Genomic DNA, 16,358 nt, shown 5'->3' with positions numbered 1-16,358 from the left:
CAAATGCTATGTTTACAACAAATGCTTTATTTTTTTATTTAATTGTAGCGTTTCAACCAATGTTTGTGCAAACAAAGAAACAACAAACGTATTTGCACATAGCTGAAAATATACTATGTTAATATTTTGAGCTAAATCAGGGGTACACAACCTGCGGCCGTACAGCCACATGCGGCCGCGGAGACGAGTTTGTGCGGCCGTGACCATGTATGTTAAAATACATGTACTGGCTGCCGTGACGTAACTAAAACTATTTTGCCAAATATTTTGATTTTCAAACTGCTAAAAACAGATTTCGTGAGACTGAAAAAAAGATTACCATCCTAAGAACCACATGCGCCAGGCTTTTTATCCGCTTATTGTCTGCAAACAATGCGAATAAACAGGCACCGCAATCGTCACAATACCGATTATGACGTCATAAACAGTTATCTCCGTTCAGTTAAACTTATGCACCAAGTCAGAAATTATTAATATGAGCATTTTAAGCAACTTTGAATGGTATATACATGATATAAACCTAATTCTTTACACCAGTTATAAAAAAAACAAGCAAGCAATTGGGGGGCCGTTGGTGAAATACAATGCGGCCCCATAAGATTAAGAACTTTTGAATGCGGCCCTTGCGCTGAAAAGTTTGCCCACCCCTGGTTTAAACCGAACATACGCCCAACCTGTCGAAAAGCAAAGTAGTGAAGTATTAAGGCAAACAAATTTTACCGAAAAATATTGTACCACACCAGCAAAATTCCACATGACTTTGACGATTTTTTTTCTCGTTGACGATTTTTATTCATAGTACCATGGCACACAATTGAACACATTAAGGACTGCACGAGGAGACACATCGTTGCGACTTAGCCGCTTAAACAAACATAGAAAGAAGAGGCACGATAGTACTACGAAACTAAAGCGCACAAAAGCACGATTGGAAAAAACTAAGAAGCACCACCTTTTTTGGGTAGGCACATTGCTACGATGATTTCTGTAGCTAAGGTAAGGGAGCTTGAAGACGTGTTTGAGCTGGCTGGGTTCGTCACAGTGATTAATGAAGGCATAGAGAGCCTTGGACTGCTCGGCTTTCGAGATCGACATAATTGGATATTTTGGAAAGGAACGATTTTGGGCTGTAAGGGCTTAAATCAGTGGTTCTCAACAGGGGTACGCGAACCACTAGTACTATCAACCGTGTTTTGGGCGAAATTTGTGTCTTGGACATTTTTTTGAATGTGCCAACCTTGCTGGTTTCAAAATATCCCAGCCTAGTCAAAAAGAATATGTCTAACTCCTGGTCTACCCATTTCAACAGGTTTAGGTGGTATGCAGCGATAAAAAAAAGTCATTAGGTGGTTCGCGGTTGGTACAGGGTTGAGGACCACTGGCTTAAATGGGGAAAACATAGTCAAAACAGGCCAATTACATTGGTGACAAAATCCATTTATATGGGAAAAACGCGGAGTTATTAACACATATTATAGTGCTGTGTCAATATACTAGCATTACACGTTGTTGAAGTCTTACAACGATTTTGACGAATAAATTAAAACAACGCTAGTCAAATTTCATAATTATCTTGGAATTCACAACTTTAACGGACATCGGAAACTCAAACGTGGCATTGAAGAATAAGGCAGATCGCATCAACGTATGACGTCACTGCAAAGATAGAAGTGTTGTTAGAAATAAACCTAGAAAAACAGTTTCTGTTTAATTATTGTTGTAAAATTTATGTTTTAATGGTTCGATTTTAAGCTTTTTTACGTTTTTATGTTTTAAATGTTTTTTTTATTCTGTACGGGGCGCCACAAAAAGCGTACAAAATACGCAATATTTTGGTTTATCAGTATACGACATTTTGTCCCCGCAACAAACCTATATTATAAAGCGACATTTTGCCTTACCTTTGAAATTAGAATCGATGACGTCATCGAGCGGTTTGGGGCGTTGCAGGGGCGGGTCCGACCGATTCGGACATCAGCTGTGGACTAGCTGGAACTACATGTTGTGTATGCATGTTGGAAGTAGCCGAATGTTGTTGCTGCTGTTGGTGATTGTTACTGTTATTGTTGTGTGTCGACTGTAGCATTTGTTGTTGTTCTTGTTGTATCGCCTCGATGGCTTGCAGCACCGACAAGTGACTAATGTGCTGTGGTTGTTGGTCGTCTTGCTGTTGTTGTTGCGTGTGTTGTTGTTGCTGCTGTTGTTGGTCGCTAGATGGCGTGTCGAGTGATGAGTCGTGGGATGAACTCTTGTTGAACTTGCCAGGACGCTTGTCGTAGAAGTGAATGTCCCTGTAGGATTAACAGTATATTTTGTTTCAATACAAATAGCAAAACGTGTAGAAATATGCCCGGGCCTTGTGATTATCTATCTAAAGTTGGTAAAAATGGGATTGGCAGCGGCAAGGCGCCAATCAAAGAAATACACATTCATAAAACTAAAGATGTCCTACAAAATGTCCCAATACAGTAAGTAGAAGTTCAAAATCTACGATGTGAATTACTGAAAACCATTAAACAACTTTACCTCACACAACTTCTTGTTACAAACAATCTTTTACAAACCACAAAGATTCTATTTTATATTGGCATAAATTGCGACTATTCTAATACGGTTGTGACGTCACGTAAATATATGTGACGTCATAACAGCCTGGGCATTCTGGGCCAAACAGCTAGCTCTATAGTTAATTGCAACAGCCTTAGCCATTCCCAACATATAAGCTATAATCAATAAGAGTTGGGTTTTACCTTAGATGGCGTTTAAGCACTCCAATATGGGCAAAGCATTTTCCACACTCCACACATTGATGAGGTTTCTCAAGCATGTGTACGGCACGCACGTGCTTATTCAGGTTACCATGGAGACCGAACGACTTGCCGCACAGGTCGCATTTGTGTGGACGTTCCTAGGCAACAACAAAAAAACGAAGTGTTACAATTCTTGAAAAAAGCATATAGTGTCGCTTATTCTTTTGGGAAAACAAGAACTCGACAAAAGAAATACAAAGCAATTTTATGTAAAACCATGTTTTGGATTTTGAACACATTCAGCCGAACATTTTTTTCCAATTTCGACTGTTCCATTATTACATGTGTCCATGAATTGTTGCAGCTGATTAAAGGAAGGTCTGCAGTTTATTTTTAGCCTAAACGCCCCATAACATTATAACGCTAATTTTCGTTAAGATTTTTGAGTAAGTTTATTGAGTAAGTTTGATGATGAAAAATTTGAGTAAGTTTGATGATGAAAATAACGGCACAAGACTAAGTTTGAATATTACCTTTAAATGAACAGCGTGTATATGTCGAGCCAAATCCACAGGTCGAGTAAAACTGCGTCCACATTGATGACAATGATGCTATAAAAGGAAAAAAAACGTTACAATATGAAAACAACATAGTCCATTTAGACTACTGTACCTGTGGCTGGGCTCCTTGGTTAGTGTGAGCCGATCTTAGATGTCTTCTCAATTGTGTGGCCTCCGAAAATCTCTTAGAGCACACACTGCACACGTGAGGGCGCTCCTCCTCATGACATATGTGGCTTTTAAATGCCATCTCATCAGCAAAACCCTCCTGCAAAAAAAAACAGTTTACACTTTGCTTGGTATGTCAATGAATACCAAATAATGTTCATATTGGCTAAGGCCTGGAATAGGGGTCAAAATCTTTGCTTCTGGGTAAGAGGGAATATAGGACGTACAGCAAAATGGTTGGTCCTGGTCTAGAATTTGGTACCAACCCTTATAAAGCCGTCAATTGCCTAGAAACCACATTAGGCCAGTGGTTCTCAAACGGCGCGCAAAAAATAACGAAAAAGTTACTTATATGATATCAACCTTAAAGTTGATGACTAATTTTCCATTTTACTGTCAATGATGTAATTTTAAGTGTGCTCTGGGGTAAATAAGTTTGAAAAACCTCAAATAGGACTAAGTTAAATCAAGTCATCGATATTAACTCTGTGTAAATTTAATCTCTTGAAACGCTGCGTTAAACAATGCAATATTCCCTGCCTGGCAGTCTGCGCATTTAAAGCACGGTCTTTGATGTAAATGAACTGTCAGAATGTGACGTTTGAGTTGGGTAGTCTCGGAGAAGCCGCTCCCGCATTCACTGCACTTCAAACTGAGCAAGCGAAGCGACTTTGAGGGAACCTTCTGGCGCTGGTGAACTCCTTTAACGTGCCTGCAACGACGATGTAATTGTTACCACATGTTTATGTTGTTGATATAAAATGGCAAACAAGTTTTTGATTTTTTTAGAACAAACTTGAGAGTCATAAGTGAGATATTGTGCATGCACGATGAGACAAAGCTAGTTCATAAGCGAGCTTCGTGCAATTATCTGTAGTGGACTTTAAAAACGATTATTTGCACTTTATTTTCCAAAACTTGGTTAAATTTGCTAAGCCTACCACGTCCAGTTTTAAAATTATTCTCAGAGAATTTAGATATGAACGGTTGACTGAAGATTGTCACATAACCTTTTGATGCATACATGAAAAATATATTACAGGGTTCGGCTACCCCTGGCACGCGAGGTGGGTTTCATGGCACGCCAACCGATTTGCGTGTTTATATTGAAGTAACAATTTTACCTGTTGCTCTGCTTGTTTTATCATGCCATTGTTATGAAATTCAGCCTTACGTGCACAAAACACTCTGCTTTCTCTTTATTATTGATATCTTCTGGCACGAACCACTATTATTTAGAAAAACGTTGGCACGCGAGGTCATTAAAACGAAATAACAAGTAAATTGACACGCGTCGACTGAAAGGTTGCCGACCCCTGGTATATTACAAAGCAGAAGTAACAGTCTAAATACACACCGGTTTAGATCGCTCATTCTGGCAAAGGTTTTCCCGCACTGAAAGCACTTATGAGGTCGATCGTTGGTGTGGACGCATCTGACGTGCTGTTTGAGATGGGTGGCCGTCTTAAAGCCCTTTCCACACTTGGTGCAGAGATGAGGGCGCTCCCCTGCCATTGCCATAGCCGCAGCAGCAGTTAGTGCAGCCTGCTGGAAAATATAATTTCTAGTTGGTAAAAACAAGAGCCTCGAATACCACTAAATGTGTTGCGGCTATGTTACAAATCATAGTACGCCAGGCCCATTGAAGGCTTAAATATCAGCCGGTCACCAAGCATTCCTATATGGCAAGGCATAGAAAAATCTAGCTTGCGGCGAGATTCGAACCCACGACAGGAGTCTTTCCTGGACTCGTGCTGTACCAACTAAGTTACACAGGTTCAGCGGTGAACCCGCCAAAAGTCGAAAGCACCGTTGCTTGCCTCGGTATGCTGCACATGTCAGCTTCGTAGTAGGGGATCGCCCGGTCGGCTATTGATCAGCTGAGATGAACACCCAGTCATAACTGGGATCAGCCCTGAAGCGTCCAAACAGAACCTGGCGTACTATGAACTATGTACAGTGTGTCGTGATCGGTGGTCGCTTCAGGGCTGATCCTTGGGGGTAAAGGGGTGAAAATGGATATTTACCACTTCAAGTTACAAAATACTTTAAAATACGCTGCAATGTACCAATCAACAAAATATGAAACTTTAGAATCATCTGCTTTAGCAAGTATAGCCGTTTTAAAAATTTCACGTTTTGGGGGGCTGTGGGTGAACCGAGGGATCAAACCAATATCTATAATGTGTGTAAATTTGAAAAAGTTTGAACCATTCTTTCTTGACCAAAACGTGGGAACAAATCCGCGTTAGACGGAAAAAAAGAAAAAAAAATATAGACAAAAACAATATGTCAGGGAAGGGGACCCATAATGAATGTTCATCTTAGCTGATCAATGGTTGACCTCGCGAACCCCTCAAAAGCACAATTTCTTACTTTACTTGCCTTTAAGCTGGGGCAGACATGATCTCTGTCCGAGGACTTGAATTCACCACATGCACTGCACTTGTTATTATTGTTCACGAGATTGGAAATCTCGTCCGCTGATTGGTCAATCATGTTAGTAGTCATCGGCGTCGACCTCGCAACCTCCTGGTTGTTTGATTGGTTGAGTAATGGGGGCGGGGCGGAGGCGTTGTTCGAATGACGAGCTTGCAAGTGATACTGTAAACACACCTATCTGTTAAATTGTGTTGTTTAACATTTTTCTTAACATCCTGGATAGAAGCTATAAGGGTTAGCGCAAAACAGAAAAAGCGTTTTCAAGCATTATACATCATATTTTATCTGAGCAATAAACATAAAACAATGCCAGGCCCTGTACAAAGTAGTGGGGTGATGATTGCTGAATTCTTACCCCTTCTAACAACTGTGTTATAAGCAAGTACATTAGTCAAACCAATTCCACACAATGCAACAGTTGTTTATACGGTAAACTTGACTTAAGGGCACAAAATAATAGCTCCTAAAAACTTTGTCAGTCCCATGGTAGCTATGCTCTCATCCTACCTGGAGTTGAAATGCTTGTGAAAAACCTTCTCCACAAACAGTGCACCAGAATGGTTGTGGGTGAGTTGACATGACATGGTTCTGTAAAGCAAAAATAGTTGAATTAGTGTAATGGAAAAGTCAAGTGATCAGTCAATGCTAAAAAGTGAAATCTGCATAAAATCCCTGTCAGCATTACTCAAAATATGAATTCAATTCACTTTTTTAATTAAATTGTTGTTACTCTCAATTACTGGCCTAAAGACTTGGAAAAACCACATACACCTCACAAGATAAATACCTGCAACATGGCCACACTGGAAAAGACCTGGCCACATTCATAACATCTGTTCATATGAGATTGTGGTGTTGGTAACTGAATTGTAGCAATTTCTGTTTGTTGGGTTTCTTGCACTGGAAAAACTTGCTGATTGGTCACCATTGCATCCGTGGTTACCATTGTGGTGGCTGTTAACAAAAAGAATGCAGTTGAATGATGGACAAGATAAAGATGCTTTAATTCTGTTGGGCACTTAAACCACACAGTAAATTGATATCGGGTCAATGGGTCATGTATGCTATAACCATTTTGTCTTCACACATACATATATGATGTATCAGTGGATTAGCTCCTGATATTGTTTTCAACACTGTATCAATGGAAAGACAACGAAAATTAAAAAAATATGGTTTAACTTTTACTTTTTTCACAGTAACCAGCAGATTTGAAACCCGGCATTGGTTTGATGCTAGAGCTGTAAGTTTTTAAGTCCAATTCAAAGTTATCTTTATTACAAAACTTTACTCCAACACAAATAGCCCTAACCATAAGCTTGCAAAACATTTGTTTGCGATCTTTGCATCACCCAATGTTAGTTTACAAAGTGTTGTGATTATCTCTCGTTATTAGATGTTCCTGGTTATATCATTTGGTCAAGCACAAAAGTGGCTTAAAAAGTACACATAACAAACTATACAATAATATGTGAATATTTACCTGTGTTTTTAACATTTTCATTGATGTTGTGAACTCTAATCATGTGGGTTTTCAGGTAGGAAACAATTGAAAAGCTTTTTGAGCATATCTGGCAGTGATAATTTTTCTCCTTTGAATGCACGGCCTAAAAATATTTTTTGTTGATGCAAAACAATACACAAAAATAACAAAATTGCAGGCTGGTTTCTCTCTTTACTACATTAATTTTATTATTTTATGATTCTAAAAATTCTTTGAAGGCAAATCCTACTGTAGAAGGTAGTTTAGATGGGACTTTATATATACCTTAACACTTTTCTTTTTTAGTTTAGATGGGGTATAGGCAGTGGTGGGATTCAGGTTTGGATAGTTCTATAGAACCGTATTAAAAAATTTTATGACATCAGCGAAGCAGTTAGCATTACTGGTTTCTGTCAATGAACTTTTTGTAACAGAACTGGCTGAAAAATACTACTTTTGTGATAGAACCACTGACAAAAAATGTCTATGAAGCCTAATTAATTTCTAACCACTGTTAATGAAAATGGTTGGAAGATGATAAGATAATCAACTTCGACCAACCTGCATGTGGTGTTTAAGGTTTCCAGCTTCAGCAAATGTCCATCCACATTTACTACAGTGATGTGGTCGTTCGCGCATGTGCACTCCTCGCATATGTCGATTCAAATCACTCCGTCGGCCAAAACCTTTTCCACATTCCTCACATTTGTGAGGCTTGTTCTGTAAATGAAGTATCATCTTAAGAAGCCTATTTCCAAGTTGAACAAACGAAAATGTAACAATACCCCATTCAAATTTTCACTCAAAAAAATGAGAATAGAATATAAAAATTGAAATAATATTACTTATAAAAATATATATTGCATCAAAATCACTATTACCACTACCACTTACATGAACAGACATAAGGTGTTGTTTTAGGTATCCAGTGTTTTTGAATGTCTTTTCACAGTCTTTGCATTGTAGGGGCTTCTCTGTATTGCCGTTGGCCATGTCAACTTGATTGTTGGTAGTTGTGGTGGCATTAGTGTTATTAACAGTGGTTATATTGGTGTTACTGTTCACTAGAGTGTTTGTTCCAACAGTTCCATGGACATTTCTGATGTGTGAAGCCAAAAGACTAGCTTTCATGAAGTTTTTGCCACAGTGTGTACACCTGATAAATAGAAGTTAAATTGTTTACCCAGTGATGGGATAATTCAATGGTTCTCAACTTTCTGTATAGCGGCATACCACCTAAACCAGGGGTGGGGAACCTTTTTGTTTGTGAAGGCCGCCAAACGGTTTATCAACACTCGTTTAGGCCGCACAGACTATTTGCCAGGCCAAGGACAGTGATGTTCAAATTTGTTGACTTACAATCTGGTCGATGTGCTATTAAACTTACGGTCCAAGCTAAATAAAATTTCTCACTACATTTCCACCCTCACTACAACATTCAGGATTTTATTAATGTAGAAACTCGCTTGTTTACCAATATTAATCTAAGAGCAGCTTGTGACATCACAGACGAGTTTAAGACATTCGATTATGCACAAACAATTGTTCTTTTGCAACACAAGTAAGATTGTAGAACCTGGGTCTCTTGGCAGACCTACGGAAATCGCTTTGTGTACCAGTACGCAACCACTTGGCTTGCACTTAGTGCCCTAAAAGGCCGCATGCAGCCTTTAGGCCACAGGCTCCCCACCCCTGACCTAAACCATGTATGAATGGGTACCCTAAAAGACAGGCCTATTTTTCTTGAACAGACTAGCATATTTCTAAATCAAGCCAGGTTAGCGATTTCAATGGAATGTCCAAAACATTTGTTTTACCCTAAACCATGGCTGATCAGTTGGGTCAGATCTGTCCTAATTTTGGATCTGACTGAAAGTGAGTATCACAGAAAGGTACTCATGCACCACTAGTTATAGACATACCACAGGGTAAGAACCACTGGGCTAATTAAACGAAAATCTTAGACCCAGGACAACACTTAAAATTTACACAAAGAATGCCTTTGCTCCTTTTTCCAATCAGTGTCACATAACAACATTGGCATAGATGCAGTCTTTAAGGCTTAAGTTCTGTGTCTGAGATTGCTTGATGGTTAAATGAGCAAAACATTACACACTGTGCACTTACATGTGTTGTACAATTGGAGGTCCTTGAACAGTATGTGCCATGTAAATGTGGTAATTCAGTTGGCCGCCATTAGTGAAACTGGCATTACATTCACTGCATGTGTATGTCACATTGTTTTGGTGTCCATCATTGTTCATATGCACCGCTTTCATATGATCCTACACAAAAGCATAACTTAAATCACTCACATCATATTGTTCAGCATATAATAGGGAATTTTCAATGGTAAATTTTCATGATATAGATTTGGGACTGTTGAAATGAGGAGATTAGTGTACATTACCTGCAGATGATGTGCTGCTAAGAAGCTTTCTGGACATGCAAGGCACTTGTGAGGTCGGGCTTGAAGTTCAGCATGAGCTACAAATGCATGGTAACTCAGCTGTCCCGCCTGTTTGAAGGTTTTGTTGCATTGAGCTAGCAAAAAATTGGGTTGTTAAATTTCATAAAAAGACTGGTTTACTACATGTGAAACTTTTCGAGTCCAATTACAAACATAGGTAACAATATATTCAAGAACTGTATTTATTATTTATATAATGTAAGTCCAGTTCTACAACACAATGAGAGACATATTAAAACGTTTACACCAGATGATATACAGTAAACCATTAAAAAACGCAAATAAGGTATACACAGAATTTGGTTTACCAAAAGTTGCATTTAGAAAACATATTAAACTTACTACATTTCAGTGGCTGTTCTTCTGTTGTGTCAGGTGATTGTGGAATTGGTGTTGGAACTAGAAACAATTCAATTCAGTGCTTACAAATATACACACCACCCAATTGACACAATATTTACAAAAACAAAAGGGTTACATTTACCTTGTTGTTGCTGTTGTTGTTGTATTGGGAAAATATTACTTTGCATCAGAGTGGCGGTTGAATCAGCATTCGCAACCATGGCAACACCACTCTCTGCTGCGGCCTGCTGGATAAAGTTTTTCGTGATTGATGTAGGGATTTGTGCAGAGGAGGTAAAAGGCAGTTGTGTAACTGCAACTTGCTGTAGATCTCCAGCAACTACAAAAAAACATACATAGGATTAATTGTGTTACCAGCCACATTATAATAGAAACTAAACAATAGTACCAGACAAATTAATAAATCAACTGTCTAAAATGTCAATAGGTTTGTTGGATCATTAAAACACCTATAGTGTACATAGTATTGTCTTGAATGTAAATCATTATGAGTGACACATTGTTCTAATTCGACACATGTAGTAACAGAACATACAGGTTGACCATGCACACAGACCAAAACAACATTGACTTTTATATATCTGTTTCACCAAAACAAAAGGCGAACATAATTTCAACCAGTACCAAATTTTACTTTGCAGCAGAGTACTGATTCTAAGTACATGCAATGCTATAAAATGAAAATCCTTTTGACTTACTGTTTATAGGTGCAGCATTTGCAGAAATTATCACATTCGCGTTTTGCATCCCGATATTACTGATGGTGGCCATTCCAGGGAGAGTTCCAGAAATAGGGAAAACACCACTTCGTTTTGAAAGTTGGTTTGCCGAAGGTATTGCAATTTGATTGAGAGATGGCATACCACTATGCCCACCAACCATAAAGTTTTTGCCGCCATTCTGAAACACCAACAAATTTTGGTTGATACAAATTTCAAATTGTTTGACTTATAAGCCAGTCTGCAGAAGATGGCAGTTTCCGACGAGATCTCGCTCGTGCAGGACTGACATGTCCCGCATACGCGCATGCACGACCAGTAAGTTCGCGTGCACGACCAATTTCAGCAGGCGCAAAGCAAGTAAGAGAGGTCAAGGCAGGACAATCAAATGCCTTTGGTGCAAAATTGTCGCTTGCAACCCCGAAAAATTGGCGTGCAATTTTTTTTTTCAAAACAAATTGCGCATGCAGCTGCCATACTCTGCAGACTTGCTTATAAGGGTATTACTCTTAACTATGTTGCTCATGTAGATTACATAAACCAGTGGTTCTTAACCTATTGTATGCATACCACTAGCGGTTTCTGTTATACTTTATTCAAATCAGATCAAGAAGGGCAATTCTACTGATTAGCCCTGCTTTGGAGTAAAACTTTTGTATTTGACATTCCTTCAAAATTGCTAACCTTGCTGGTTTCAGAAATGTGCTAGCCTAGTTTATGAGAAGATTAGGCCTAGCTCTTGGTTTACCCTTAAACAGGGTTTAGGTGGTACGCAGTCATTATGAGGCTGAAAAAAACTAATATAAACAGAATAAAAACCTGAAAATTTACCAAGACATCAGCATTAGCAACGGCAGCACTGCTAGCCACTGCAGCAGTTGCACCAGCAAATATGCTTGTAAAGTTAAGCATTGCTGGAGGGTTGACCATCGAAAGGTCTGTTTCTTTGACTTTATCATTTTGGTGTTGTACTCCATTCCCCTGCATTGAACTGTCCACTCCACTCGAAGAGGGCAACCAATAAGCATTTGTATCCATTTTTCTTTTCTTGCTTCACTGTAAAAATGGCATAATTGAAGACATTTATTTTCAAAACCTAGTGACAGCTTATTTAGTATAGTAATCGAGAATAAGAAGCTAATTCATACTACATTATATTTTAAAAACAAACACAAGTACAACATTTGCTAACACATTACGAAATAAACGTTATGGACAATGCACATTTCAACTGTATTGTGCAAGGGCTCTATACTTCTATCAAACAAAAAAAACGTCATTACTATTTTGCAAATACAAGCCTAAATTTGACAATATGTTTGCTAATGCAAGCTTCGATAAGGGATGTAAAAAGTCGCAGCCCGATTGCAACGCACTTATTGAACCAACAGACATTTCCAATGAGGTGGCTGCCGTGGCTGTCCATTCCCACAGTCTCTGTTGTACTTAAAAATTTCACTTACGCCGTTCACAACAATAATGACAGAATGACAGGCAGAAGATGTACAAGTACAGCAAACGTGAGTGTGTGTGTAGTAGTGATTGTGTTTTGATGAAAAAGGCGTTAGAAACTGCGTGCCGACGCCAAGCGAATTCGGCAGACTCTGCGCTACACACACACGGCGCGTTCGGCCATCTCTACCCGACGACCGTGTGAGCGTCCATCTTGTATTGACTAACGCATGCATCGAGCCCGCTGCCAGCACACCCGCGCCTTGTGCTCCGAAAAATCGACAATTCTGAGTACACTACGCACAAAACATACCTGTCGACACCTGGGAAGCGTCAGAAGATGCGCCAGAGTCAATCAGCTCCCGATCTCGCGCATCCAAAAGTCCAAAATTAGTGGAAAAACGACAAATTTTCGCATCTGTCTCGCTCACACAATCACTTCCCTCCCACACATCCCTGCTGCGCACATTCACGTCATAAAGGCCAGTCGGGCGTTACACGTATTCATCCGCCGCGGAGTGACACTTTATCTATTCTTTTCAAGTTTTACTGACATCGTTGTTTAACAACTACAACGAAATTGTAAGCTAAACTCAGTATTTAAGATCAAAATTTTCACCAATATCCCTTTCCAACAACCAGGTTACACTTCACATGTACAAACTTTTGATAAAACTGCAAGTTCAATGTTTGAAATTAAACGTGTTTCCAACTGATATAACTTTAATAATTATTGTCTTTGTTCAGCAGTGAAAACTATTAATTTGCAGCCCCAATTATCCACACTCTTAATTTGAGTTGTGTTTGTCCGTACATTTAAAATGGAAAAAAAAACATTGCTTATATATACGACGATTGTCTGGCGGCAAATACAACTTTTTTGCAGGATTTAATTATTTGTTACAATTTTACATGCTTGCTGTGGTTGGAAACTTGGAATTCGGGCAAATTGGTATGTTTACTGCGTGGAAACACCAACAGTTATGAAAATCTGCATTACATTAGTTTAGTTAGTGCCAATGTCAATTGATTTCCAATGGCTTGTGGTGACGACTTTTTTGATGACATTGACGAAAAACTGTTCAATGAAATTTCCAAAAATGAAGAACTTATGAAAGGTATGCTGTGTGGTTTGTCATTAATTTGGTTAAATTGCATTAAATCTTTTAGTCATTGTCACACAAACTTTGTAATTTAAGCTTTGGGGCCTTTAAATCCAAATTGGTTTGATGATTTGAATGAACAAGTTAAACAGGACTTGGTGGAGGATGAATCTACCAAAGCGACACCTGCAGTACCACAATCACTTTCTGCTACAACAAGGTATTTGTCTTTTAAATATGCAGTATTTTATTCTTCAACATAACCTTTTTTTTCAAATTTAGTGTCACAAGTACAACAAAAGATGCTGGTGAAAGTCCATCAAGTTTTTCAATTACACAAGCTTTGAAAAATGAAGAGGAAACAAAACCAAAGTTTCTTTATCCATGTCAAATAAAACCTGAAGCTACTGATGTTTCATGTCCTTCAAAAACGCTTTTGAAAACACGTTCCCATATTTCAAAAAACCAAACCAATTTGCTGGAAAAATCTAATGAAGTGAAGGATTCTTCCAGAACATGTATCAATGGATCTGAAGAAAGTATGCAAAAAGACATTTCAAAACTTTTAAATACTCCAAAGAGTGCAAAACAAACAAAATATACTACAAGCTTTGCAGTATCTGAACCTACTTCAAGCTGTGGAGCAATGTTGGTAGATGGGAGTACATCTCCAGTTCTTAGAAAGTCACGAAAATCCAAACGAAAAAGAGCAAAGTGCCTTTTAACCAGTGAATCATCCCAATCAACACCAAAGTGTGATGTAAAAAGTACTGCACCATGCACAGGGAACCAGGTAACACCAAAAAGTGTCATTCATGATAAAAGTACAGCACAGAAAAGGCCATTTACACCACAAGCAGATGAATTCAACCCCTGGAAAAAGAAACCCAATCTCAAACCGGTTGCAAGAACTTTAAGTGGATCTTTTAACAAGGTTTCTGGTGCCAGTTCTGTAACTCCAAACAGTGTTAAGCAAAAAGGCTGTTCTGTCAGAAATGTCACCAAAAGCTCACCTGTTATTTCTACTGTAAAACCTGTTGAAATAGTTGCTATTTCCTGTGATAAACAAAGACAATCTTGTTCTGTAAAATCAACTGTCGTATACGACGGTAACAATGGTAATGTTGAATCTAATTGTGTGTCAAAAATTACTGACAGCAGTAGTCTTGCACTGAACAAAGATGACATTACAAAAGTGGATACCAGTGGAAACAAAAATGAATCCCAATACGATGCCCCTGGAATTGGTAACAGCAGTTGTAATAAAATATGTCAAAGTAACAGTAACCTTAAAGACACAACTTCCTTTCCATGTATGAACTTAGCAAAATCAGGTTCTACTTTACCAAAAGTGTTGGAAAGTAAGACATATCGCACCAATGATCCAAATGTTGAACAAGGAGCTGTCAACAACTTACCTTGCGTTGGTTTTCAAACAGCCAGTATGAAGCCTTTAAAAGTTTCAGCTACATCTTGGGAGAAGGCAGCAAATTTCATTGCTAGTGTTGATTCATCTGATATTGGTAAATCACACAAGCCTACTACTGCACTGAAAGGTGTTACTGTACCAAAAGACGCATGGAATAGAGCTTGCAAAGTTATAAAGAAGCAACCAAGCTTGGATTGTAGCAAAGCGGACCAAACTGCTTTTAATTGTCAGAAACCTAATGTTGAAAACACAAGTTTAGAAGTCACAAGTAAATCTTGTATTGTTTCAGCAACCAGTTCTGAGTTAAATAACTCAACCAGGAAAGAGGTTAATACTACATCCATGGGAAATTTTGGAGTTCCAAACTCTGAGTGTCCACAAACAACAAGATTTATTTCTGCCAGCAAAAAGCCTTTGACAGTTTCATCTAAAGCATTGGCCAAAGCACAAAGTATCATTAATGATGCTGATAAATTTGGATTTACAAACTCTACTGGGTTCAGCACAGCTGGTAATAAGCCACTGTCTATATCGAAACAATCATGGGCTAAAATACAGCATCTTTTCCATGATGAACCAAAACTGCAAACGGATACACCAAAACCAGCAATGGTCAGTAGTGCATCCGCCAAGGCACAAAACCAGAACAATTTAAACCACTTCAAAAGTGGTAATGCTGGAAGTAAGACTGTTGCAGATAAAATTACTACATGTGCTGTTCTTACTCCAACAGCAAAGATATTGAATGCAAAGCCTGAGATTAGCAGTGAAAGAAAGCCCACTGCCCTCTTTAGTAGTTGCATAAAAGCAAAGAGACGAAATAGCTCTTACAAGCCACCACGGAGAAAGATTTGTCCCACTGAAAGTAGCACTTTAAAACCACACTCTCTTGCAGATGGTGGAGCAAATAATAAAGAAAATATGCAACAAAATGTTGAAAGTAACACACATTCTGCAAAAAGAAAACTAGGAATGAAACCAACTTATGAAGACCAAATTAATGTTTCTGACGAAAGCTTACTAATGGCGATGGAACTATTTGAAAATGTTTAAATCTTGTATCCTGTGCTTCAGTTGGTCACAGACAACTGAAATTTATTTGTGTCTAAGTTGCTTTTTGATGAGCACCTTGTTTCACCTTCCCTTTGCCTTTTCCATTTCACAAGCATTTCAACACTTTGTGCATGCTCACTGCTTTTCTATTTTTAACGATTTACAATGTTATTGGTCTTGTGTGTTTTTTCACATTTTAAGAATTCTTCAATTCTATACAAAGTTAAAGTTATTTTGGGGATATTGTTGTTAGTCATTACACACTAACTCTAAAGAATGCAGGTTTGTGAAGTCGGAATCACCGAGAATGAGATGCTGCGTTGCATAAATTAAAATTGGGAATGAAAGAATCACAATACGCCAGGC

The 16,358-nt window shown here is 38.5% G+C and overlaps 2 protein-coding genes across 8 annotated transcripts; one reads left to right on the top strand and one right to left on the bottom strand.

Annotated features, from left to right (window-relative positions):
* Positions 1–331: 331 nt before the first annotated feature.
* LOC145224468 (uncharacterized) lies at positions 332–12,974 on the bottom strand. 7 transcript variants are annotated; one of them, XM_080090964.1, is made up of 20 exons: positions 12,721–12,974; positions 11,775–12,011; positions 10,935–11,136; positions 10,358–10,555; positions 10,216–10,272; positions 9,814–9,947; positions 9,531–9,688; positions 8,298–8,559; positions 7,965–8,123; positions 7,404–7,527; positions 6,708–6,874; positions 6,428–6,508; positions 5,855–6,082; positions 4,836–5,026; positions 4,019–4,190; positions 3,423–3,578; positions 3,284–3,361; positions 2,751–2,908; positions 1,902–2,291; positions 332–1,656 (listed from the first exon to the last, which is right to left on the bottom strand). In XM_080090964.1, the coding sequence occupies exons 2-19, from the start codon at positions 11,991–11,993 to the stop codon at positions 1,925–1,927; spliced, it is 3,111 nt and encodes a 1,036-aa protein (XP_079947090.1). In that variant the 5' UTR covers positions 11,994–12,011; positions 12,721–12,974; the 3' UTR covers positions 332–1,656; positions 1,902–1,924. The 7 variants fall into 7 exon arrangements, with proteins under 7 accessions (XP_079947090.1, XP_079947093.1, XP_079947095.1 ...); XM_080090967.1 differs by having other exon boundaries at positions 5,864–6,082; XM_080090969.1 differs by having other exon boundaries at positions 4,836–5,023; positions 5,864–6,082.
* A 269-nt stretch (positions 12,975–13,243) lies between these two features.
* LOC145224469 (uncharacterized) lies at positions 13,244–16,224 on the top strand. Its single transcript, XM_080090972.1, has 3 exons — positions 13,244–13,525; positions 13,607–13,730; positions 13,793–16,224. Exons 1-3 carry the CDS (start codon positions 13,444–13,446, stop codon positions 15,990–15,992), a joined length of 2,406 nt encoding a protein of 801 aa, XP_079947098.1. The 5' UTR covers positions 13,244–13,443; the 3' UTR covers positions 15,993–16,224.
* The last annotated feature ends 134 nt before the right edge of the window (positions 16,225–16,358 follow it).

Source organism: Phallusia mammillata, chromosome 4, assembly GCF_965637545.1.
Source record: "Phallusia mammillata chromosome 4, kaPhaMamm4.hap1.1, whole genome shotgun sequence".
Lineage (NCBI taxonomy): Eukaryota > Metazoa > Chordata > Ascidiacea > Phlebobranchia > Ascidiidae > Phallusia > Phallusia mammillata.
This window is presented reverse-complemented; position numbering and strand designations above follow the sequence as displayed.